We start from the raw sequence: 24,625 nt of genomic DNA, 5'->3' as shown, positions 1-24,625 counted from the left end.
TACCTTCCAGGGCGGCTGGACTTTATGGTAAGTCCAAGCTTGTAGCTTTTGGGTCTATAATCTCCCCCCCCCCCCCCCCCCCCCCCTCAATGATGTACATAATGGTGGCTCCCTATCTTTACTTTTGGCCATTCCTACGGAGCTGAGGTGTTTACCTCCATGGTATTTCTCTGAATTCTTTAGCTCTCTGCGTATTCCAAATGTACTGCATTATATAATTTGGCATACATACATCATACTGTATATTCTTGACCGCGGACATCCGGGAACTTGCGGATTTTTACGTCATTTTTGCGTCACACTGCCGTGAGAACAAATATTGAGTGTGGATTTTTCAACATTTACAACAGTATTCAAAGTTTCAACATTATGTCAATGATAAACACTAAGTTCTGTACTTTGTCACATAATTTCTGCATTGTTCACTGTCCTGTACAGTCAAATCCCATTTCACCTCACTCGCGTGCGTGAGGTGAAAGTGACGTCACTCCGCGGTCACGAATACGTCTTTGAGATCTCCACACACAGTCATACCTTCAGAACTGATCAGAACGCCGCAAGGAGAAATATCAGCACTACCAGTGCCCGCATTGTACAGAGAGCTGTTCCAGTCCATCATTCCTGCCGACTCCATTTCTGCGGAACAAATACTTCAAAAGGATGCAAGTGGGTGACAGATGTGCGCCGAAAGTCCGACTGTGATATTTATGAAGACAATTTACGCAAATTGGTAGGAGACCACGTAACTGTAAGTGTATAATTTCTCGATCGGGACTTTGTGCAGTCGCGTCTTTGGTCATGTGTCTGAATAATAGACTTGGATTCGGATTCAGATTCGGATTCAACCGCATCGGTTCCCAGACACTTAGCAGTACCATGGAGGTACTACTACTAACTCCATGGCGGTACCATCTCGTCCCATACCCCGGTACCCCGGTCTATCCCATTTCGCACCAAAACCATTTCGCACCAAAACAACCCTGTAGGCTACCAAAACCTCTTCCCCTAAAAGTTACATCGCCCCAAACTTATCGCCAACTGGTAAAGTTAAGCTTATAACTGACTACTGTATGGCAAGCCAAACGTTGCAATATTCTAGAAAAAACTACTTTCTTTTTATAACAAAACATTTTCTTTGCAAACACCTTTTCGTATCGAAGCTCATCTCTTTCCTAAATGACACCACCTATCACTGATATTACTTGTGACTGCTTTTCATACTCTAATAAACACCAAATATCTAAAATCGGGTGCAGCCAACGGAGCTATTCATCGAAAAAGCTATTCCAGGAGCAATTTTTGAGGGCAGGGGAAATTTTAATTTTGCTAGGGCAGGGGACATGTTTTTAGGTGGTAGGGGAGCAAATTTTAGTTTTTTTTGTAGGGCAGGGCGGATATCGGTTGATTGTCCTGGGGACAGGGCTTGGCGAAAAACTTTTTGAGGGGAATTGTTTCTCAGGGCAGAGGAATTGGAAGTTTTTTTTTTTCGCCACAGGACGAGGGAACTTCCAAAATTCACAGTGGGGAGGGGAAACAGGCAAAAATAAGTCGGGAGTGGGTAAAAATGAAGTTTGAGTGTGGGAGAGTAAGTCGAAAAATTTTCTGTGGGAGGGCAAATTATGAACAGCTAATTAATTACCCTCTTGATTTAAAATTAGTCAGTTCACATTATTTGTCATGCACAATATATCTTATCATAGTAAGGACCTTTTTAAAAGTGCATTGTTCGTTGGCTGCACCTGTAAAATCAATGATCAGGTCGTGATCTCGCAGGTCACAGTTTCAAACTCGCAGGTGGCAGCTAGGCCAGAGCACCCGAAGTCGCAGGTTGCAGTTTGACAAACATGCAGGTCGCAGGTCGAGTTTTTGAAGTCGCAGGTCGCATGTCGTGACCGGATTTCCATACCTTTCTGCATCTTTGAGTTTTGTAATTTTTGCTGTCACACTCTTGAGTGTGTCGTTGAGCAATAAAGTAAAGTATTATTCCAGGTCTGATCTTGAAAAGTGTACTTACATTTCGAGAAAATGACATATGTAATTTCGCGAACGGCAACCGAGGTGAAGCATGTGTAGTAGTTTGCGGTTTTTTTCCTTTTCACTAATATAAGCTTACCGTTAGCCTACGGTTTGTTTCATGCAAGAATAAATGGTTCGTAGTAGCCAAAATGCTAGAAACATTTCCAAGTTGTAGGCAAAACAACGTGATGTCAGCATACATCGTGGTATCCTTGTTATAGGAGGGGTACGTAGTATTGCGATTGTATTAATACCGGGGCGAAGTCGTTTTTGGTACGAGGTCGTGTAGAAGTGGGGTTGGACGAAGTAAGTACTTGGGACGAGGTGGTTGTGATACGAAATGGTTTGGGACGAAGTTGTGTGCCAGGCCGGTTTGGTGCGAAGTGTGCTGCATGGACCCCGACCGCAGCACATGCGCTTTATATTAATGGGTTTCATTTGGAAGACTCTTGAAGACCTCTCCTGGTTGTGATCAGAAGCCCAGCAAATTGAGCCGGAAAATGCGATAATATAATAGCTACATAGTGGTTTCTTTCCATTTTATGGCGGATTTTGTTGCTTGCTTGTCAAAATACGTGAAACACGATTGGAACTAATTTTGGATAATTGGATGTTCATATTTTCCAATACTCAAAAGTGTTAGATGCACTATAGCTGAATGTTGCAATATTATCAATTACTCATAAACAAGTGTATAATGTAAAATGAAAGTAGATGAGCTTACATTTGCAGATGAAACAGACATTAATTCACCATCCAATTATCCCAAATTAGTTTCAATCGTATTGTGATCAAACTTGGCGAACGGATGACAAGTATTTATGAGTGCGTGACTCCATAAGCCAGGGAAAGTTATTGAAAGCGCACATATTGTACGTACGTAAATCAAACTAATATTTGTTGGACCAAACACCAAAATTATCGATAAAAAGGTTAATCAATAAAAAGGTTAGTAAGGTGCGTTTTTGTCTTCAACTCTTCATTACTTTCTTTTACTTAGTGATTTGACTTGATGTCCTGGATTTACCTGATTTCAGCTCACAATATTTTTTGCTTCCATTTTCTATTACAATTTATGTTTCACAAGCCATTGCGGTTGCTGAACTGGCTGATAATCCTTCAGCTTGTCTTGATATTTTATCAACTGTACCTGCTGCTACGATCCACATTCTGGAATCACATCATCACACATCCTCATGTGACTTGATGCTTTCTCAAATTACTACATCTTAAAACTTCTCAGAGAGATCGATTCGTTCTCGCCAAAGTTTATTCAAGCAAAGATGAAACAATTACATTTTAAAAATGAAAAGAAATGCTATTTTCGTTGACTATACCTTTATCAGTTAGAAAATTTCAGAGGTTTCTTCTTGCTATGGTTTATTTGATTTTAATACGTTTGAATATGATATATATTGTCAATAAAGATTTTTTCTGCCAATATTTGTTGTATTGGTCTTATGATAGCACTGGTTTTGTAACGATTTCTTTTTCTCCGCATCGCTGTGTCACGTATTGGCCTTTAACAATCTTTATTTGAGAACTTTTATCACTGTGCTGCTTCTATTATCTGATGCGTTTGCTCGCCTAAGCGCCAAAGCAAGCAAGTGTAAATTTAAATTACTCTATCTGTGGACGCTGTGACCAGATTATCACAGGATTAACGTTGACAAAGTCAACAACGAATGCACCATAATGTACGAGGCGAAATTTACTTTCGTCCATTATAGGCCGGGAGGGGTTATACATTATTGCTTATATATGCATTCTGAAATACCCATGATTTGATAGCCTGCCAAGGTCCATAGACAAAACCGGCAACTTGCTGTCCAAAATTTGACCACAAACGAAAAACTTCTTTTCTAATTTCCTCCAAAAATCAACTAGATTCAAATCTGTGCCTATATGAATCACTCAGCCACTCACAGACTGCAAACACATTTGCTTTTGTGACGTCCCAAACCATTAGTTTGCCTGCAATGCACAGTCATGGGCCAAGTGGCTCACCATTTGTTCATGCAAGGCGGCTCAAGGGTGGCTATATTCACAGGGCCAGGCTAAGTCTCTTATGTTTTCTCTTTGTTTGTTCACGAATAAAAGAGTAATAGCTGAAATATAAGGGTGTATGTTTGTTTGAAACAAAGTCATAAATAACATGTGAAATGTAAAATGAAAGCCAGAACACCTCACACACTCTGTCCTCTACGTGGAAAATACACAATTTCAAGTATAAGTTAACTGTACTTGAATGTAATTGTCAAGGGTAGAGTGTTCCGTTCAGGTGAGTGTGTGCTGTTCTGGCTTTCATTTTACATTTTACTTTATATTGTTTTACTTTAAACAAATATATATCTCCATGTTTCAGCTATATCATTTACTGTATGTATGTATTTGTAAACAAGCAAATATTATAGACAAGGGAGCCGGGAGGGGGGCGCCGAAGTCCTTTGGACAATTATGGATGGTGAGTAAAGGGTAGAAATGAGTTAAAGAGGGAAAAATCTAAACAGTACCCATTCATAGTTGGAAAGGGCCAGTGTTATAGACAATTTCATCCATTTTCACTGAGAGTGAAGTCAGGAGAAATGACAAGTGACACATTTACCAAGATTCCAGCAAAAGAATCCAACTGGCATGGAGGAGGTATTGACCAAAGTGTTCATCTTGCCAAATTTCAGGAAAAGTTACTGAAGCCTTTTCAAACAATTGGTGTCTACGGTTCACGCCATATGCCATACACCATACAGCGCATAGAGAGAGATCACATTAGTCCTTTGGACCATGGTCCAAAGAAATAACAACAAGCCAACATTGAAGAACGAGTTCCCTGTGGACAGGGTTGTGCCCCTCCCACTCAGCAAAATTTGTTATACAGTCTTGAAAGCAAAAGCACTCATGGGTTTTGTTTTGTCAAAAGAAGACACCAAAGAAAAAGTTTACTTATTTCTACAGAAATTTATTTTCCGGCACATCTCAATATATATTGTTTGGCATGTTATATATGTCTCGTCCCAGCCTAATTCGAATAGTTAAAGCGCAGTGGTCGTCGCGCTGCGCATCCTCCTGAGGGGGTCCCCCTCTGTTGTAAACAAATCCAAGAACGCCGCACATGTTACGGGTTGATTGTAATGTTTGCGATATTGCCGCTTGTTAAAATGGCGGCTGATCTGTCACAAGCATACCAACTATCCAAATGTAACACGCAATAAAAGGTCAATTAATCTAAGTTAAATATCTGCTGAATATTGAACAATAATTGCACGCTGGATTGAGATCACATATTTGCTCATGATTTTCTTGAATCAGTTGAAATAGACCCATGGGGCTCGGCTACTGTTATCGCTCGAGCCATAGAGCTAGACGTACGCATGTACGCATGTATACACCAACAGACTATCAACGACCGGGCTCTAGTTTTCGACATCGCTAGCAAGGACGAGAGCTTTCATTTCAAGAGGCCCGACAGGAGTACAACAAGTTGTACAAAGACAACAACTCAAACTACAGAAATCTACAGCTCGCAGAGCAATGCCCGCTGCAGCAAGAAGCATCTCTGCATCTGTTCCGTTCCGTGGTCTGTATGAACGTCCGTGTCAAACCGGGTATATGGCGCGCTACACTCGGCTGTGGAGAATCCAACTCAACTACAAAGTTTACCCCGTTTGGGGGTGCAAACGAGAATTCCGAGTACAGGTATCAAGTCAAGCGAAGGACCTTTCATAGGTCTTCTTGTTATGTGGGGGTTATCTCACTTGAAAGAGGATTCAGACCTACCCGGCAATCAGGAGGTACAACAACGACGTTTGCCCATCACCGGTAGGCCTACACCAGCTAGCGGTTGGATCACTGCCATGACCGTGCACAGGACCGGGGCACAGGATCTCTCGATACGTCTATGCACGGTGTAGCCGTGCAATTTTCCTGCCAAATGCCGCGAAAACCCGCTCGTTTTGTCTATTGTTTCCTGTCATTTTACTATTTCTTACCACGTAATACTAGGAGAAGTAAGACATGGTGATCAACAGTTGGTTGTGGGCCAAGTCGTCGCGGGCCGCCCGGTACGTTGTGGGACCGGATTCTCTATATCCGTGTACGTCAACGCGGTGACGTCTCCCAACAACATCTCTCGTGTCCTGCTCTGGCTTGCCGATCATGGTCTTGAGTGTAATTTTTGTGTTAGGCATTGTGCTTTTTGCTGGGCTGAATTTGTGTGGTTCAATATATGTCTCTTCAGAATATGTTTCAGTCTGAATGTTTTACCGCACTCTTTACACTCATGTGGTCTGATATTTGTGTGGATCAACATATGTGACTTCACACTGCCTTTCTGAGAGAATGTTTTACCGCACTCTTCACACTCATATGGTCTGACGTTCGTGTGGGTCAACATATGTGACTTCAGATTGCTTTTCTGAGAGAATGTTTTACCACACTCTTTACACTCATGTGGCCTGATATTTTTGTGGGTCAATATATGTCTCTTCAAATTTACTTTCAGACGGAATGTTTTACCACACTCTTCACACTTATGTGGTCTGATGTTTGTGTGGGTCAATATATGTGTCTTCAGATGTACTTTCAGTCTGAATGTTTTACCACACTCTTTACACTCATGTGGTCTGATATTTGTGTGGATCAACATATGTAACTTCACACTGCCTTTCTGAGAGAATGTTTTACCGCACTCTTCACACTCATATGGTCTGACGTTCGTGTGGGTCAACATATGTGACTTCAGATTGCTTTTCTTAGAGAATGTTTTACCACACTCTTTACACTCATGTGGCCTGATATTTTTGTGGGTCAACATATGTACCTTCAGGCTGTTTTTCTGACTAAATTTTCTACCACACTCTTCACACTCTATATGGTCTGATATTTGTGTGGGTCAATATATGTCTCTTCAAATTTACTTTCTGACGGAATGTTTTACCACACTCTTCACACTTATGTGGTTTGATGTTTGTGTGGGTCAACATATGTGTCTTCAGACTGCTTTTCTCACCAAATGCTCTACCACACTCTTTACACTCATGTGGTCTGATATTTGTGTGGATCAGCATATGTGACTTCACACTGCCTTTCTGAGAGAATGTTTTACCGCACTCTTCACACTCATATGGTCTGACGTTCGTGTGGGTCAACATATGTGACTTCAGATTGCCTTTCTGAGAGAATGTTTTACCACACTCTTTACACTCATGTGGCCTGATATTTTTGTGGGTCAACGTATGTGACTTCAGATTGCCTTTCTGAGAGAATGTTTTACCACACTCTTTACACTCATGTGGCCTGATATTTTTGTGGGTCAATATATGTCTCTTCAAATTTACTTTCAGACGGAATGTTTTACCACACTCTTCACACTTATGTGGTCTGATGTTTGTGTGGGTCAACATATGTGTCTTCAGGGTGCTTTTATGACCAAATGTTCTACCACAGTCTATACATTCATAAGGTCTGGTACCTGTGTGTGTCAACACATGTGACTGCAGACCGCTTTTGTTACCGAATGTTCTGCCACACTCTTTACACTTGTGTGGCCTGATATTTGTGTGGGTCAACATATGTGTTTTCAGACTGAATTTACTCTTGAATGTTCTACCACACTCTTCACACTTATGTGGTCTGATATTTGTGTGGGTCAACATATGTGTCTTCAGATTGCCTTTCTGAAAGAATGTTTTACCGCACTCTTTACACTCATGTGGTCTAATCTTTGTGTGGGTCAATATATGTCTCTTCAGATGTGCTTTCTGTTTGAATGTTTTACCACACTCTTCACACTCATGTGGTCTGATATTTGTGTGGGTCAACATATGTGACTTCAGACTGCTTTTCCGACAGAATGTTCTACCAAACTCTTCGCATTCATACTGTTGAATACCTGTGGGAATCCAAACATTTCTCTCATGTTGCTCTTGGCTTTCACATTTTCTGCTTTGTACATCTGTGTGGATCAAATTATGATCATTGAGTTCACACACTGAATAGGGATGACACTGTTCTAATTGTGATGAGGCATCTTTTGATGAACTCAATTCACTATCATATATCTTACAGTCTTGGCTTTCACACCTCCAGAGGCTACCGCTCTTGTCTTCTCCCAGATTGTGTACTCGTCTATCACTTTCTCCCCTTTGAAAGCACTCCGCTGAACTGAAGAATTCTTTGTGTGCTGTTGATCGTTTTTCCGTACTGTCAACCTCTGTTTGTTGATTGATGTCATCTTCAGGAATTTTTTTACTGGATCCACTGAACTCCAATGTGATGAAACCATGCAGGACAAGACTTTGTATGATTATTGATGTACCTGTCAGCAGAGTGATATAAAAACAACAGTCTGTGAAGCAGTGACATGATGTCATGAAACAACTATGAAGAGACAATGTAAACTTAAGTTTTATAGATTATTTCAATAAAAGAGATAAAATCTCTCTCTCTCTCTCTCTCTCTCTCTCTCTCTCTCTCTCTCTCTCTCTCTCTCTCTGTTTCTCTCTATGTATATATGTATTTATATCAACATCATAGGGAGCAGACTTAAGTACAACATTATGCAAACTTCCTTTAGAATTCTATTAAGTATGAAAAGCATTAAACAAATGGCTATTGTCCAGGATCCTTTTCCAAAGATAACTTATGCAAACTCGTGCTTTGAATTTCATTACTCGTAATACAATCACCGACAAGCAGTGTGCGAAATTAAGAGAAAACAGCTTCAGGTCATAAGGGCCTGCACCAAGCCAAAGCTTCAGGTCCTTACAGAAAACTGCCCGTCCTCAATAAATGCAGTTGTTAAACGACCATTAAAATCAACTTCTCCACCAATACTATGCTTTTGAATGTTATAATATTTAATTTTTCATTTCCTTTTATCAATAGAGTCAGCACGTATTCACTCCAAAAGACTATTGTTTACATAGCTTGCAGAGTAGTTTAAGTTAATGATCATGAATCATTCATCTACATTATTTGCAATCTCAAAGAGATCACAACCCTCGTCTTTCTCACTGTCATGCGCATGCATATATCAATATTTTCCACCATTGGGGGACTATGGGACTAACAGGAGAATTTGACATTTTTTCTAGCCATGTCAAATCCTCCACTCTCGGACTATAAAATGATGTCAAACACCCAGGGGCCGGCGAATACAGGCTCGTGCACTGGCTACGTTAGGCTGATGAAAGCGAGAAAGTTTGTCTCTCATGACTTTCTATGGGGGATGATGCTCTCTACATGGCTGTGTACAATTGTACACTACACCAGGGAATGTGATATTGTGATTTGAAAATGGTTGGCAACCTGAAAATCACTTCTGAAATTAGCAAACGCGAGTGATAGAAGAGTGAGTGAATAGCTTAGTACCCCGACAGTCATGAGTAAGGGGAGTATATGAATATTTTTTTTGCAAACATTGATCAGTACGTCTTTTTATTGTAATGTAAAACAGAAGGGAGAAAATACTTGGTATGTATTTTGATATGACGCACGGATTACTTTCAAAATTTTTCAAAAAATAAATATGCTTAAATGTGACCTCTGTTGCATTCATGAAGAAACAGATGAAGTTATACTTTTAATTATAAGGACAAGTATCGTAACTTTTTCTCGATTATAGAAATTGCAGACAACATGAATGGCACACGTAGAATGAATGCATATTTCTGATCGAAAAGTGTTGCCTGAGCGATTGCAGGGTCTCATCGCCCTTTGAAAGCTTAAAGTTATTAAAATGACTCTGAAAAGTTTGACAGACACTCGATACTGCTGAAAACCATCGACACGATCAGTTAATGATACCGTAACATCTTAGAAGACATAACGTTTTGCGACATTTAGGCCTACAACACAGGATGATTGTGAGTTTTGCATGCCAGTCGTAAAACGGTATACATCGAAACAATTTGAAGCCCTACTCTCGGCCTCTGAGAGTATATAATACACGACGGATCGTGCAACTCGACAAAACTGTTATGGTAAGGCCGCTCTGGTTTATAAAATGTACACTTATTATCACGTCGATATATCGCGGTAACAGTCGGCCTTGTGAACTTTGGTTGAAGACCAACGAGCAAGCAAGATGTTCTAGCGGTCCACATGCAAACGCAGCGAAACGTGAACTTGATTGTCGACTGCAGGTAGCACAATTGGGCTGTCATGTAACATCTAGTCCTTGTATCGGGCGTAGTTCAAAACCATAGAGGTACTAAATAAATACCTCCATGTTCAAAACCAAATATCTTTTAGTCAACAGCACTATTCTCGTAGTAGGTTTTTGCCTTAAACTCTTCAATGGAAAATCAAAGCAAAGAAAATGGAGTCAGTTTGATAAAGTGAAGGGCTGTATTATGTACATATGTACATTTGTGTAAATTCCGAACACTTAAAGTGTGGAACTAGTGAAGTGATACCGGGTGTTGTTGTCTTATGACACAGATATGCTAACATTACCAGGGTTACACTCACTAGACGAGTATTATTATAATATTGTGTCGCATTGTTGCACCAAAATCAATCCATTCCATCGTATCATTGCCAGAATCTGCATGCACGGACGTAATTCATACTGATCTGAATGTAATCAGCTGCACCATGCTATGCGCGTCGATCGGAGGGATTAGAATCTTCATAAATGAAAATGTCGCTAGACAAAAAATTACTATGTCGCGTCATTGTCAACCCCCCCCCCCCCCCCCCCCCCCCCCCCCCCGGTCTGGCATACCATATAGAGATCGAATTCCCCACTACCAGGACACAAAGTGCGATCAATATCCCCTGTTGCCCCGCACTCCCAAGGTGGAAAACATTGATAGGTGCATAACATTCAAGTTTGAATCGCATGATTCAGAGTCAGTTATCATCTGCACCTGTTATCGGTCTTGACGGAGTAATTTTCATCATTTATTCCAAATTTCAGTCGGTCATAAAGACCGACATGTTGCTAAAAACTTTCGGCCTGACGAGAAATCTGTCTCGGACCGACGTTAATTTCGCACACTGCCGACAAGTGTGGCAAGCTTTGCCTACAAAATAAAACAAATTTGTGGTGGGAATGTAAACTGGTACATACTCACTGTACTGGTTCGAGTATACGCCCCTTGTTCGGCAACAGAAAATGGTGATTATACTATACTCTTTTTCTTGAGCAGCCCTGTGCTATCAGGCATGAATGCTTAATTTATGCTAATTTATGTACAATTATTAAACACCACTCAAATTTTAATCACTTATATATATATATATATATATATATATATATATATATATATATATATATATATATATATATATATATATATTATTTTTCTTGTCATGACTAATAGCTTTGCTCATAAGTTACTGCCCCATACAAAAAATAGAAAACTTACTTTCCATTGGTAAAACCTTGTTATGATATTGCTGACACAATGTGTTTGAAAGCATTTCAAAACATCCCACCAGCTCATGTAGCTGGTCAAAATCTCTTGCAGCTTCACAAATTGCTGAACATCCTGAAATAGATTAATAAAATATTTGAAAAACTGTGAAATCCTTAAAGCACCAAACAACTATAAAATTTCACAATACAGTACAATAAATGAAATTGTGGCCTGTATGTCTCTGCTGTGACTTTTAACAGAAAACCATTTTGAAACTTGAAAGTTATTTTTTTATAAAGTACTCACAATGGATATTGAATATTGGCTTTCAAACAGTCAATAATTTCAACAAATGCAACTTTAGAGGAAAGAGTGTTCTCCCCAGGATTTTTTTACAAGAGGGCGAAGACGTGGTGCAAAGCACCACAAGCGACCGCATAAGCGGTCGGGGGGGGGGGGGGGGGGGGGGGGGGGTTGGGGAGGTCAGCAGGGGGATGGAAAAGAAATCTGAGACAGTGTTCCATAACTTTTATTCCAGTATTCCAGTTCACTGATTTCAATGAAGATTACATTTTTTGAAAACGAAAACATAGCGACAGACATTCATTTATTCATCGATGTCAAAATTATCACCATAACACTTAAGCTTACGTGTTCTCAGCCTGATACACGTACACGTCAGGCCTAAAAATAGGTCGTTTTACTTAGTCCTGATTGATGATGGATGAGCATTTCCTTTCATATCAAACACTGATTTTGTCATTTGAAGCATTTTTTATTCCATATTTGAAGAATTTTTAGTGGTTCTTTCAACAAATTCACAGCTACAAATAGTACACTATATCAATACTTGTTGGATGAATTGATTGAATAGTAATAAAATCAAATTTCTGGTAATTTCATTTGCAAACATACAAACATGGCTGTAGTCACCCTTTAGTTGCCATATCAGTACTTTATGCTGAGTCCATCTTGTAGCTTTTGGGTCTACCGGTATATCCCCCGCCATGATGTACATAATGGTGGCTCCCTATCTGTACCTCTGGCCATTCCTATTATTTCCATGGGTAAGCCTAATTCAAGCGCTATGTAACAAACCAAGTGCCACGTGCCGCGAACCAAAGTTCACAACGCGAGATTAGCATGTTAAGCTAGAAATAGGTGCATTTTCACTCTGATATAATAATTCATTGATTCATTTCCATGGATAAATGGACATTCAGGCTTCAATGCCGCCTTCTAAATGCGTGAACTGGTGACCAGCGAATGTGTGTTTACGAATTCTAAATCAAGGGGCATATGCAGAAAGGGACTCAAGAGAAATTATAGGGAGGGAGGGCCACTATTTTTCAAAATCACACAGCATAAAATTGTAACATTAAAAATTAATCAATCAAAATGCTGTACACTAATTTTGTAATTTTTGTAGACCATATGGTAAGGTTGCTATATTTCAAATATCTAGGTCTTAAAGTGTGAGTCCCGCCACATTTTCAGGCTTTTTTCGTTTGACTTGAGGCCTATACTCTAGTTCTGGTTGTCAAACTCAATGAAATTGGTATTAATAAAACAAACATTTACACACAAACTGAAGCTTATTTGAGCGGTTTTTAGACTGTTGTATTGTGTTATTTTGACGAAAACACGGAAAAAGTTGCACGTTTTGACTTCAGTCATGGTGACATTTTCCGGAAATTGCCGAGCTTGCCCCGTTTTGGCGTAAGTAGCTGTGACATCACTAATAGAACGCGCGATGACGACTTAGTGCATTGACTATGGTGATACTTATAATTTTATGAGTGAAAGTAGTGCAACTGAGAATGTCATCGTGACAGAATATGACATAGCTGTTCAGAATTTTCAGGCCTGCAGATTTTAACAAGCGGGCCCTTAACCTAAACGAGAACAAGAGCGGAACTCTTGTTGACTGTCTATGACAAGCCCACCACAGTCCAACACACTGGTGCACCACCGTACACTTTCGTACACACAACCTCAAGCTACCAAAATATGAACAAAGTCTGGAGTTGCCATCCCACCTCATTATTACTTATCAACATAAATTGCCTCGTTCAAAATCTGTATACAAAACTTTGAAATACACCATGACGTTTGTAGATAAATGTAGTAGAGATCAAGTTTAAAATTGCATGTCCACCGTTTAACACACATCTTTCTGATCAACAGCTAGAAGTGGAACCGGCTTAGGGTCACCTTAGCATAAAAACTGAAGTAGTATTCTCACCGCAGAATCTTCAGTTTGGCATTATAAAACCTCACATATAGTTTGGCACTTTTAAAAACATGACCATGAAGACATGTTCAGCCAAATTCTTGGGAAGAGATAAATTAAAATTGACATGATGTAAATATCGGGTACACTGGCACCCGAGGCCAGGCGGCTCAGCTGGCCATTTCTGTGACGGAGTGATCAGCTACGCTTCCGTTTTTTTTCTTGATTAAGTGTCAGCGATATAGAGCACAGTCTTCATTGTTTCATTGACTGCGAAATTCTCAAAGAAGCTAAAATATTTTAGGGGAGACTTAGTCGGGCAGAAGGGAACAGATGACGACAACGTGACTGCTTGGTCAGCAGTATGAAACTTATTCGCTACACGTTGTGTCATTGTTACTGGCAGCACCGTGCTGTATTAAACACAACCTATCGTTCAGTCTCACAAAGAGTCAGTCAATCACTACGTAAACTTTTTACTAGGAATGTTAGATATCTCCCAACATTACTAATTATAGAGTCACACATACATGAGATGTAGTACTTGTATTTTTTTTATTTACAATCACTTTCGTAAAGCTGCTGAATTGGCGTTCAGTCCTGGTGGATGTAAACACGGTCATACTTCTTCGGCCCCGTATGTATCCCCTCGACATGTTTTGGGCAACCTGTCACAGTCTTGCTGCTGTTCTCGCTCTTGTCCACAGTTGATGATGATACAGGCGAACGCTTTCTGGTGACAATAGTCATACTGTACGGCATTGCGATCACATAATCGATGTACCGGTAGAAGCTCCAGGAATTAAATTCTATCTTAACGTACATCTGGCTTCCGACATGTCCGAACCGTGTGCATTCGACGTGAAGTCACAAGGCCAAGCCCAAGGCACGGCATGCGAGGCACTCGGAAATGTGCACCGCAGAAAACGCTTGTCTGAATGCCTCTTTTCCGACTCTTTCTTGTAATTTTGGCAAATACGGCATCCTAAATAAAGTGCATGTTAAACTGGCAATGGCTGCGGTTACTTCAGCCACCAAAAGGGTAACTTCTCACCATGTTGAAGCCAAAGCGGTAAAGCATTCGCTATGAGCGTGGTGAACACGCTAACTCGTACCTTCAATTAGTTATGACACTTCCGGTGGCATTACCCGCGAATTCCGAAACGACCCGAATGACAGCCAACTTAAAAATAGCGTCAATGACACTGTAGCTCCCATCCTGGGACTATTTAGTGTTTGTTCTCTGGTCAGATATTTGAACATGTGTGAAAGGGATAAAGTGCATGAAGTGAAAATACTTAAATGAAATGTACTGGAGACAGTGAAATATGTTTAATGTAATTATTCAGAATATAAAATGGAAAAAATACAGAATTAGATATATCGAATACTGTGATACAACCATTAACTCAACAAGTCATTTACAATGACATAGTCCCCATTTGTAATAGGAGTATTAGTCTTGATGGGGCAGGAAAATGTGGTCATTAAGAAGTATCACTGGAGTGTATATGTTGAGATCTATGGGCACATAGGTCTATGTCGTTGTTCCCAATTTGAAACACATGAGGCATGTCTAAGTTATGGTTCTAAATCGGGAAAAAGATCAGACCTCTAGCAGTATTGGCCAGCCAAGAAATACATATGCGCATTATAAATGAGGTACAAGATGTGACATCTTAAGGTCTAATATCCTATCAAAATTGCAGGTATAGAACTTGTGGTTACTGAAATATGCATATATATGTATAATCAAGGTCAAAGGTCATCGAGGTCACATGACATTTTGAAAAAAAAAATTATATTGCTAATTAATCCCTATATGCCAAAAAATCAGATCTCTAGCTCTATTCGCTTGCCCAGAATTAGATGTGTACATAATTAATGAGGTAAAGCGTGTGTTGTCATAAGGTCTCCCATCCTACTAAATACAAAGGACATAGCACTTGTGGTTACTTATTTATTGACATAAACATATATTTTAGGTAAAAGGTCATCGAGATCACATGACATTTGGTCAAAAAATTTCTCTCCTATAGTTATCCCTATATACCAAAAATCAGACATCCAGCTCTATTGGCTCGCTCAGAATGAGATATGCACATAATTATTGAGGTACAGTATGTGGCGTCATAAGGTGTCCAATCATACCAAACATGAAGGGTGTAGTACTTGTGGTTACCGAGTTATGGAAAAATATGTATATTTGAGGTCAAAGGTCACCGCGGTCACATGACATTTTGTCAAAAAAATTGTTTTGCTAAGTTATCCCTATATACCAAAAATCAGACCTCTAGCTCTATTGGCTCGCTCAAAATTAGATATGTGCATAATTAATGAGGTACAATATGTGGCGTCATAAGCTGTCCCATCATACCATACATGAAGGGAGTAGCACTTGTGGTTACTGAGTTATGGACAAATATGTATATTTGAGGTCAAAGGTCACCGAGGTCACGTGACATTTTGTCAAAAAAATTGTATTGCTAAGTTATCCCTATATACCAAAAATCAGACCTCTAGCTCTATTGGCTCGCTCAAAATTAGATATGCACATAAGTAATGAGGTACAATATGTGGCGTCATAAGGTGTCCCATCATACCATACATGAAGGCTGTAGCACTTGTGGTTACTGAGTTATGGACAAATATGTATATTTGAGGTCAAAGGTCACCGAGGTCACGTGACATTTTGTCAAAAAAATTGTTTTGCTAAGTTATCCCTATATACCAAAAATCAGACCTCTAGCTCTATTGGCTCGCTCAAAATTAGATATGTGCATAATTAATGAGGTACAATATGTGGCGTCATAAGGTGTCCCATCATACCACACATGAAGGGTGTAGCACTTGTGGTTACTGAGTTATGGACAAATATGTATATTTGAGGTCAAAGGTCACCGAGGTCACATGACATTTTGTCAAAAAAATTGTTTTGCTAAGTTATCCCTATATACCAAAAATCAGACCTCTAGCTCTATTGGCTCGCTCAAAATTAGATATGCGCATAATTAATGAGGTACAATATGTGGCGTCATAAGCTGTCCCATCATACCATATATGAAGGGTGGTAGCACTTGTGGTTACTGAGTTATGGACAAATATGTATATTTGAGATCAAAGGTCATCAAGGTCACATGACATTTTGTCAAAATATCCTGAGATATCTGCTGTGAACGGATGGACTCACGGATGGACGAACAGACGGACATGACCCAATCTATAAGCTCACTGGACTTCATCCGTGGGGACTAAAAATTGTGTCACTGCATCCTTTTTGCAATATGAATACGATGAGAAACTAAATTTTTATTTTTTATGGCCTTATACATGGGAGTCTATGGAGATCTGCCTTAAAATGGGAGTCTATGGACGTGTAAACTAAAAATATGCAAATTTCACCACGATTTGCCCAAATTTGGGAAAGGTCACTCCTATGCACTTCCATACCAAGTTTCAAATCAATCGGACTTGTGGTGTCAGAGCAGGAGATTTTTTGACCAAAAATGGGAGAAAATTACAAAAAAATTCATGAAAAATAGCAAGTCCAAGATACTGACCAAGATGCGCACAATCATTTCATGTCAGCCCAAAGTACTTACATGCTAATTTTTCATGTAATCTGCTCAGTGGTTATTGAGTTTTTTCAATTTTGACTGTTTTTACATTTTTTCACTTAATTTGCATATTTTTGGCAATGACAACTTCATTTGAACAAAATCTCATCTACAGCCCATCATCCATGTACACACCAAATATCAAGATGAAATGTACAGCGGTTTTGGAGTTTTTGATGTTGACGGACAGACATACAGACATACAGACATACAGACGTACAGACATACAGACATAGACATACATACATACACACATTTTCCTAGCCTATAAGAATAGCTTCCATTGCCATATATACATATGCTATGGGAGCTAAAAATTGCAAAACATATTGCATATTTATAATATTTAACCGCGTTGTTTCCTTGCGATGATGCATTTATTTGATAAATTAGGGATGGCAAAATCATATAGCATAGCTCATTTTAAGCAAAATTAACTTTGAATTTATGCGGGACATACACTTTATGCCATGATAATATTAAGAAGAATTTTACAACATTATTTTTGAGAATTCATGACCTTTGACCTGCCCTATTCCCTCTCTGCAACTAAGCTGTGGCTTACCCTACGGAAGAGTCAAAGATGGCTAGTGTCTGTCGAACTGTGACTGGTATAGGACACCAACCTTTGATCCTCAAATCATCCTGTACCTCACTAATTATGCACATCTATAAATTATAGGATAGCTAACAGAGTTAGAGGTCTGAAGTTTAGTGGACAGAGATGATTATGTTAACTAAGGTTTCTGCTAAAATGTCAAGCGACCAGGATGACATTTGACCTTGATTTAACAAATATTCTGATAAATCATTAACTACAAGTTCTACACCATTGATGTTTATGGACATGAGGCAACCAATGGTGCAATATCCTGTATCTTATTAATTACCTTTGACCAAAATTTAACTTATTTGCCAGTATATTAGTGCAACAGCCTTCATATTTGGTGGAATCATAAGGCGTCACATTATGAATTAGTATTCGTCAAATAAAATTTTATTGATGTTGACAATAGCACGCACAGAGACGGCATAACAATGGGGAGAGTCACTTTCCTCAGCATCATTTTGAAAAATTCGCCCTCCCTCCCTATAATTTTTTTTCAGTCCCTTGCCGGCTAGCACATGTTGAATTCGTCAACACACATATCGCAGGTCACCACTTCATGCACATACAAGGCGTCTATTAAATGTGATTTAACAGTGAAGATGAATCGATAAAGTGAATTAGAGTGAAAATGCACCTATTTCTAGCTTAACATGCTAATCGTGCATCGTGAACTTTGGCTCGCGGCACCCATGGTATTTGTCTGCATTTTTAGCTCTCTGCGTACTGCATATGTGCTACATTATATGGTTTGGTATATATGATATTGTAAATACGTCTTTGAGATCACCACACATATAGCCATACCTTCAGAACTGATCAGAACGCCGCAAGGAGATATACCAGCACCAGTACCCGCATTGTAAAGAGGGCTGTTCCAGTCCATCATTCCTGCCGACTCCATTTCTGCGGAATAAATACTTCAAAGGAGGCAAGTGGGTGACAGATGTGTGCCGAAAGTCCGACTGTTATATTTATGAAGACAAAGCAAATTGGTGGGAGACCACGCCACCGTAAGTGTAATATCTCGATCGGGTGTAGAGATAAACAAGACCAGCTCACAGTCGCGTCGTCGTTGCTCGGCATGCGTCTGCTGAATATTGGACTGGGATTCGGATTCGGCTTTGACTACTTCCGTTTCACTTCTGCTCCCGGAAGTGAAACGGAAGTGAGAGCGCCGCCACTGTTTGGAGTGTGGCGCTTTACATTATTTGGAAATCTCTGCTCCTGGGGTTGTGATCAGAGGCCCAGCAAATTGAGCGGGAAATGCGATATTAAGGGGTGGACCATATGATATCCTTGGGGTCTGCAGGTAAGGTACGAGGGCAAACATAACTTAGGGGTGGACCATTTGATATACTAGGGGGTCTGGAAGAATTTTCAAAAAATAGATTCCCAGCATAATTGTCAAAGAAAAAAAAATCAGAGAAGGTGTGACAAATAAAAGTTGGGACAGTGGAATAATGTACAAAGGATCAGGTATTTAAAAATGCTACCTCAGAGCCTCATCAATCTTCAAGGCCTCCTCCCCCTCCCCTTCGCATTCCCAGATCAATTTGTTGGACTTCTGGGATATTTCTTTTTTTGTTTCGGTTACATTTCAGTGTTACACAGTAATTCTTTGGCACGAAGACAAAATGTGATAAAACTTTGGAAATCAAAACACAACAGTGAAGAATTAGAGCGAGTTATTTGAAGGCCTGTGCACTGCTTGGATGGTCAGTCGCCCCCAGGAGTTGCCCCCTCTTTCCTGTTATTTTAATGTTTACAGTTCAGAGGCGGTACTGTGACCGTTCATCACCTAATGTGACAGCTGCTACAGTGTAACTGTAATTCACCATACACTCAGTGTGACAGTTTCCGGACGACCTCAGTTTTCGGACATTCAGTGACATGCTGTTAGTTACACTCACTTCGCTCCGTATCGACAGCGTTTTACAGGTCATGTGACCTCACATAAGTCAGGTGACACTGTTGTCCCGTTTTCGATAGTTTTTTTGGTAGAAGCTATTGAGTTCGCTATGAGCGGCGGTCACAAATTGTCGTCTGACACCGCGTCAGTGATTATGTCATACATATGCACGCCGGATTTTTTTGGTAAGATCAAATATATTGGCTGCATGGTGGCTATTATGTTGCGATTTTTTCATATCCGCAGCCATAACTCAGACATGTATATCAACCGATTTTATTCAAATTTGGCACAAGGACATTGACCTACGTCATAAATATGCATGTCAATTGGTTTCACAATCTGACTCAATATGGCTGCCTCATGGTGGCCATTTTGATATGATTTTTTCATGTACAGAGCCGTAACTCAGATATCTTTAAACCAATATCATTCTAAGTTGGTACAAGGACATTGACCTATGTCATACATATGCACATGGATTTGTTTCACGACATGTAGCAGTATCATGTCAATTATTGAATTCTCTTAATTAAGCTGATATGTCAAGAAATACAGTGCATCAAATTTCATGAAACTAATGGTAAAGATGTTGAGCTCACATTGCTTTAACAGTATATAAACACATTTATCATTGTCATGTTAATTAATTTGCAATAATTTGCATATGTTATGAACTTTCCTAATTAGAGTGATATATCCACAAATACTGCATTAAAGTTTATGAAACTTGGTACAGATGTTGATTTCATAGTGTTTTAAATACAATTCAATGACACTTAGCGGTATTGTTTAAATTGATTGCTAATTTGCATTTACCGGTACATGATGAATGAATGTCCAGAAGCACTGCATCAAACTTTATGAAATATGGTACCGGTGATAACCTGTCAGTGTAATATGATACTATCATCATGGATGCAAAAATGTTTGGCAACATCCTGTCGATTGATCACTAATTGACTTATTGACGGGAAGTTACAGGACCATGCAGGCACACAATAGGGTATGACCATAGCCCTGCGTACAGGTCTGTGTGTTCCTGGCGTTATACGGCCTCCACCACAGCCCTGCAAGGGTCCATATTGGCGAAATTCAAAATGGTGGTCTCCATGGGTAAACAACTTGATGAGTACGGTATGTTTCAGAAAAAGAGCGGTTTTGGACATTAAGGAGAGATTAATCGCATCTTTTCTGGGGTCAGTTAGGAGGTTAAGGTAGGAAGGGAAAAGATTTTGCCCCAATAGAGTAGAATTTCGGCCAAAAAGACCGTTTTTTTTTCGTTGCGGTCTGGATCTGGACTGCAGAGTCGCCAGTTGTATCCATAGACCCTTGCAGGGCTGTGGTGGAGGCCGTATAACGCTGGGAACACACAGACCTGTATGCAGGGCCAGGGATGACCAATGATGCAGACATTGCATACCGGTACACTGGGCGGGAGTTTTTGCATTGTCATAGCATCGCGTTGACCATGTGATAAATTGAATAATCATGATTGGCACTTTTGTGACATTCAAAGAGGGATCGTATGGTTGTACAAGGAACACATTTTGAAACATATATGCATTCTCCGACAAAAGACGGAACAATTATTCTGTTTATTTTCAACTCAAGTTTAGTTGCTTATATTCACAGATGTCATACCGTATGCAAGATTCAATGACAATGAAAGCATGAAACATTGCAAAATTATGGGATTCTGGGACCAAACACAGTGCATCCGATCAGTAGCGTTTTTTTATATTTACATAGATTTACGATAATCCAGCTTTTATAGGGGAAGTTCCTGGTTAATGACCTCTTGTAATTAGAATTGCAGCCTACATTGGTTTTGTTTTCACCACCATGGAACTCATTCTCGGCCATTAAGCCCCATCTGTATTGCAGTATTTTTAATCACAGACCTAATTAATAAAGAGGACTCTATCCTCTCCGAGGACTTGTAATTAAAGTACCCATTAACAAGTGGAGACTGTGTCATCAACGAGGACTTGTTTTTACTAAAACGGGCAAAAGTTGTCCCCCAATGCTTCTTTTTAAACGTAACATTATATATATCCATGCTAAATTTTTTGCAAAAATGTGTGTCAGCTGCATACATTGTGCCTCTCATCAATACAACCATGCAATTTATGAAAAATAATATTATAATTGTTTTAATCTGCTTGTTCATAATCACATCTGCAAGATTCCATTCTGTTATAGCTAACCATCTACGCATTCCACACATCACAGCTGCATGTTCACATTTGATGTGGAAATTTTTCAGCTATGAGCTCTTGACAATGCAGTTTATTTGTTGACTCATATGTTATATTTTTCAGGCACAAAGCTAAACTTTTGATTTTTCATGATCATTAAATGACATTCACTGAAATACATAACACTCAACCAATGTTCACATTTAGCCCATTTACACCCGCAACATTGAAGAGATTTCAACCCTACAGAGAAAAGTAAACATTTTTTGTTTTGCCTCCAGAATAACTGGAGCATCCCCTATTGGAACTTCTTACAAAACCAATTACACAAGGGTGATGACAGTGAGATCAAGCATTTTAACTGTGTGTGGTGAACTTGACTATTCCTTTCTAATCCACCCAACTTGGCATCTTCTACTCTTGCCAATTGTGTGCACAAAGACATCGGTATTAACCATGTTTACATAAAGAGAAAAAGCGGCTAGGTGACAGAAAATGTAAAATATATGAACTATTTACAACCTTGATACTCTTTAACAGTGATAAAATTATGGAAAATGTTTTATTGGAGACAAACCTTGTAAAATAATCTTCAGCTTTGCTTTGTAATGATTTTTTACTGCAGTTTTACACCAAATACAGTTTGCCATATCAAAATCGCCGAAATTTTCTTATCAAATATTGTTCAGTTCAACATAATCTAATAGGTTATGGTTCTATCACTCAAAGGAACTTTCATGCAAAATTTCAAACTGGCATTGCAAGTGGTTCTTATGAAGCGATTTTTTAAAAATAAACTTCTAGACAAATTTAAAAAATTATTGCAACTGTTCAATTCATTCTGACTTGACTATATGTATGAGAACATTTGTAGGGATTTGCGAACCACATATCAAATCAAAACAGTAGACTATTTCTGAAAAAAATATTTTATTCATCAAATATTGACAAAAGGAAAACTTCACAAAAATCACAAAATTGAAGATGTTCCTATTGAAATTTAGAAAATCCTATCCCAGGCAACTAACACTGAAATTCATTTTTCCATTATTCTGCTCATTTGTTCAGTGATTGGGAGGCTAAAACTGCCAATGTGAAAGTGCACATGGCCCCATCCAAGCAAAAATAAATGGGCCTTTTTGAATTTCAATGGGCCCGGGCCCATTGAAATTCAAAAAGGCCCGGCCCTACAGAAATTGAATGGGCCCTAGTCATTAAACTGAAAGATTTGTCTCTCAAGGACACTCAGGCCTCGAAAATTTATTTTAGACTCACTTTCTGTTATTTATTTGTTCAGTACAGTTCAGTGGAGAGTGTAGTAAAGAAAAATAAACTATAAAAAATACACACATATATGCACTTAACATGTTAATATTGTAATAAATAAGGAAAAGGGAGAGGCCATGTGGCTGAGTTACTAGAAGTAACTTAAGTCCCTATAAGAAAAATTGCCAAGCAATACATTACACTTCATCATGTTAATGCTAGCCTGTTTTTTCTTAGCTTTAGCTGTAATATTGTATGAAGCAAACCTTTTTAAAAAATGATTCACCTTATAAGATAAACTTTCTTTGGTATAACAAAAAAATACCGCAATTATACGGTGTCGCTCAAATTTGATTAGACTTGGTTCAAGTCTGTGATTTGTGAATGTTTGAGTGGAGTGAACGCAATGATTTGTATTCTGCTTTCATGTGAAACGCGCGCGTGAGTGGACGCGATGAGTAGGGTGAACGCGATGAGTGGAGTGAACGCTATACAGCGGAGTTTCACCCGAATCCGGCAGAAACTAACTCACTACTGCGCAGACTCAAACGTGACGCATTCAATCGCTGGGAAAACCTGGCGTGAGCTGCCAAATTCCGGATAGGTTTGTACGAAATAGGAGAGACACAAAAGAAACTATTATAAATGATTTTATTTTTTTAAAATTCACCGACTTGAACCAAGTCTAAATTTGATCAGCATTGGTATATACCAGTATGGGTTACCAATGATCAACAATAAATGTTGTTTCTATCTGTTCAGTGGAGGAAAATTCTACGTTGATGTTATGACAATGATTTCTGCACAGTAAAACCAGAAAAACAACAGGAAATATTTAAACCAGAAAAACAAGAATGACAAAAGTAACTGAAACTTTAGGTACTGGAGGTCAACTTTAGCAACATGCATAGCAGAAACAGCTAGCCCCTCTTAGTTTCAGCATAGACGGTCTTCCCCCCTCTACTGTCTATGGTTTGAGTAGGTCTGTTAATATGTAACAGTTCATAAACAATGACAGGAAATGACTCAAGATCAGTGGAGTTGGCCTGTTTCTTACTGGCATGCCATCATTTGCAGGATTTCACTTTTTCTTACCTCATTTGCACATTTTTGACACTGATGTGTTCATTTGAACAAATTCACATCTCAACCCCTACATCTACCTGTACCGTACACCAAATACTGAGATGGTAGCTCTGGCGGTATGGGAGCCTTTGTGTATGACGGACATACATCCGCACATACATAACCACAAATATACAGACATACAGACGCCACCGACTCATCGTATAAGCTCTTTTTGGTATTTATACACAAAACCAAAGATGAGCTAAAAATACCGCAATTATAAGGTGTCGCTCAAAGTTGATCAGAATTGGTACATACCAGTATGGGTACCAAAGATCAACAA

At 39.2% G+C, this 24,625-nt stretch overlaps 2 protein-coding genes across 4 annotated transcripts in view; both read right to left on the bottom strand.

The window, feature by feature from the left end:
- LOC139142241 (zinc finger protein 157-like) overlaps positions 1–934 on the bottom strand; it is a 48,034-nt gene extending 47,100 nt beyond the window's left edge. The window contains exon 1 of one of the 2 annotated variants that reach the window (XM_070712125.1): positions 535–934. In XM_070712125.1, the coding sequence (XP_070568226.1) occupies positions 535–634 (100 nt within the window). In that variant the 5' untranslated portion in view covers positions 635–934. The remainder of the gene's footprint in view (positions 1–534) is intronic. The other variant, XM_070712124.1, reaches the window with a different exon arrangement.
- A 4,389-nt stretch (positions 935–5,323) lies between these two features.
- LOC139142240 (zinc finger protein 157-like) lies at positions 5,324–18,990 on the bottom strand. 2 transcript variants are annotated; one of them, XR_011554328.1, is made up of 4 exons: positions 18,643–18,990; positions 11,388–11,510; positions 6,468–8,329; positions 5,324–6,299 (listed from the first exon to the last, which is right to left on the bottom strand). XR_011554328.1 is itself a non-coding variant. In XM_070712123.1 (3 exons), the coding sequence occupies exons 1-3, from the start codon at positions 18,737–18,739 to the stop codon at positions 6,873–6,875; spliced, it is 1,677 nt and encodes a 558-aa protein (XP_070568224.1). In that variant the 5' UTR covers positions 18,740–18,990; the 3' UTR covers positions 6,394–6,872. The 2 variants fall into 2 exon arrangements, 1 of the variants encoding a protein (XP_070568224.1); XM_070712123.1 differs by lacking the exon at positions 5,324–6,299 and having other exon boundaries at positions 6,394–8,329.
- Positions 18,991–24,625: the final 5,635 nt, after the last annotated feature.

This window comes from Ptychodera flava, chromosome 10, assembly GCF_041260155.1.
Source record: "Ptychodera flava strain L36383 chromosome 10, AS_Pfla_20210202, whole genome shotgun sequence".
NCBI classification, from domain to species: domain Eukaryota; kingdom Metazoa; phylum Hemichordata; class Enteropneusta; family Ptychoderidae; genus Ptychodera; species Ptychodera flava.
The sequence above is the reverse complement of the archived record's forward strand: the minus strand, read 5'-3'. Positions and strand labels throughout refer to the sequence as shown.

Bases quoted from the DNA above. Each gene is read 5' to 3' on its own strand.
- LOC139142240 (XM_070712123.1), bottom strand. From the start codon at position 18,739: ATGGAGTCGGCAGGAATGATGGACTGGAACAGCCCTCTTTACAATGCG. The intron at 11,511-18,642 runs GTATGGCTATAT...AATCTATTTCAG, and splicing joins CGTTCTGATCAGTTCTGAAG to GATGTTCAGCAATTTGTGAA. The intron at 8,330-11,387 runs GTAAGTTTTCTA...CTCTGCTGACAG, and splicing joins CAAGGTTTTACCAATGGAAA to GTACATCAATAATCATACAA.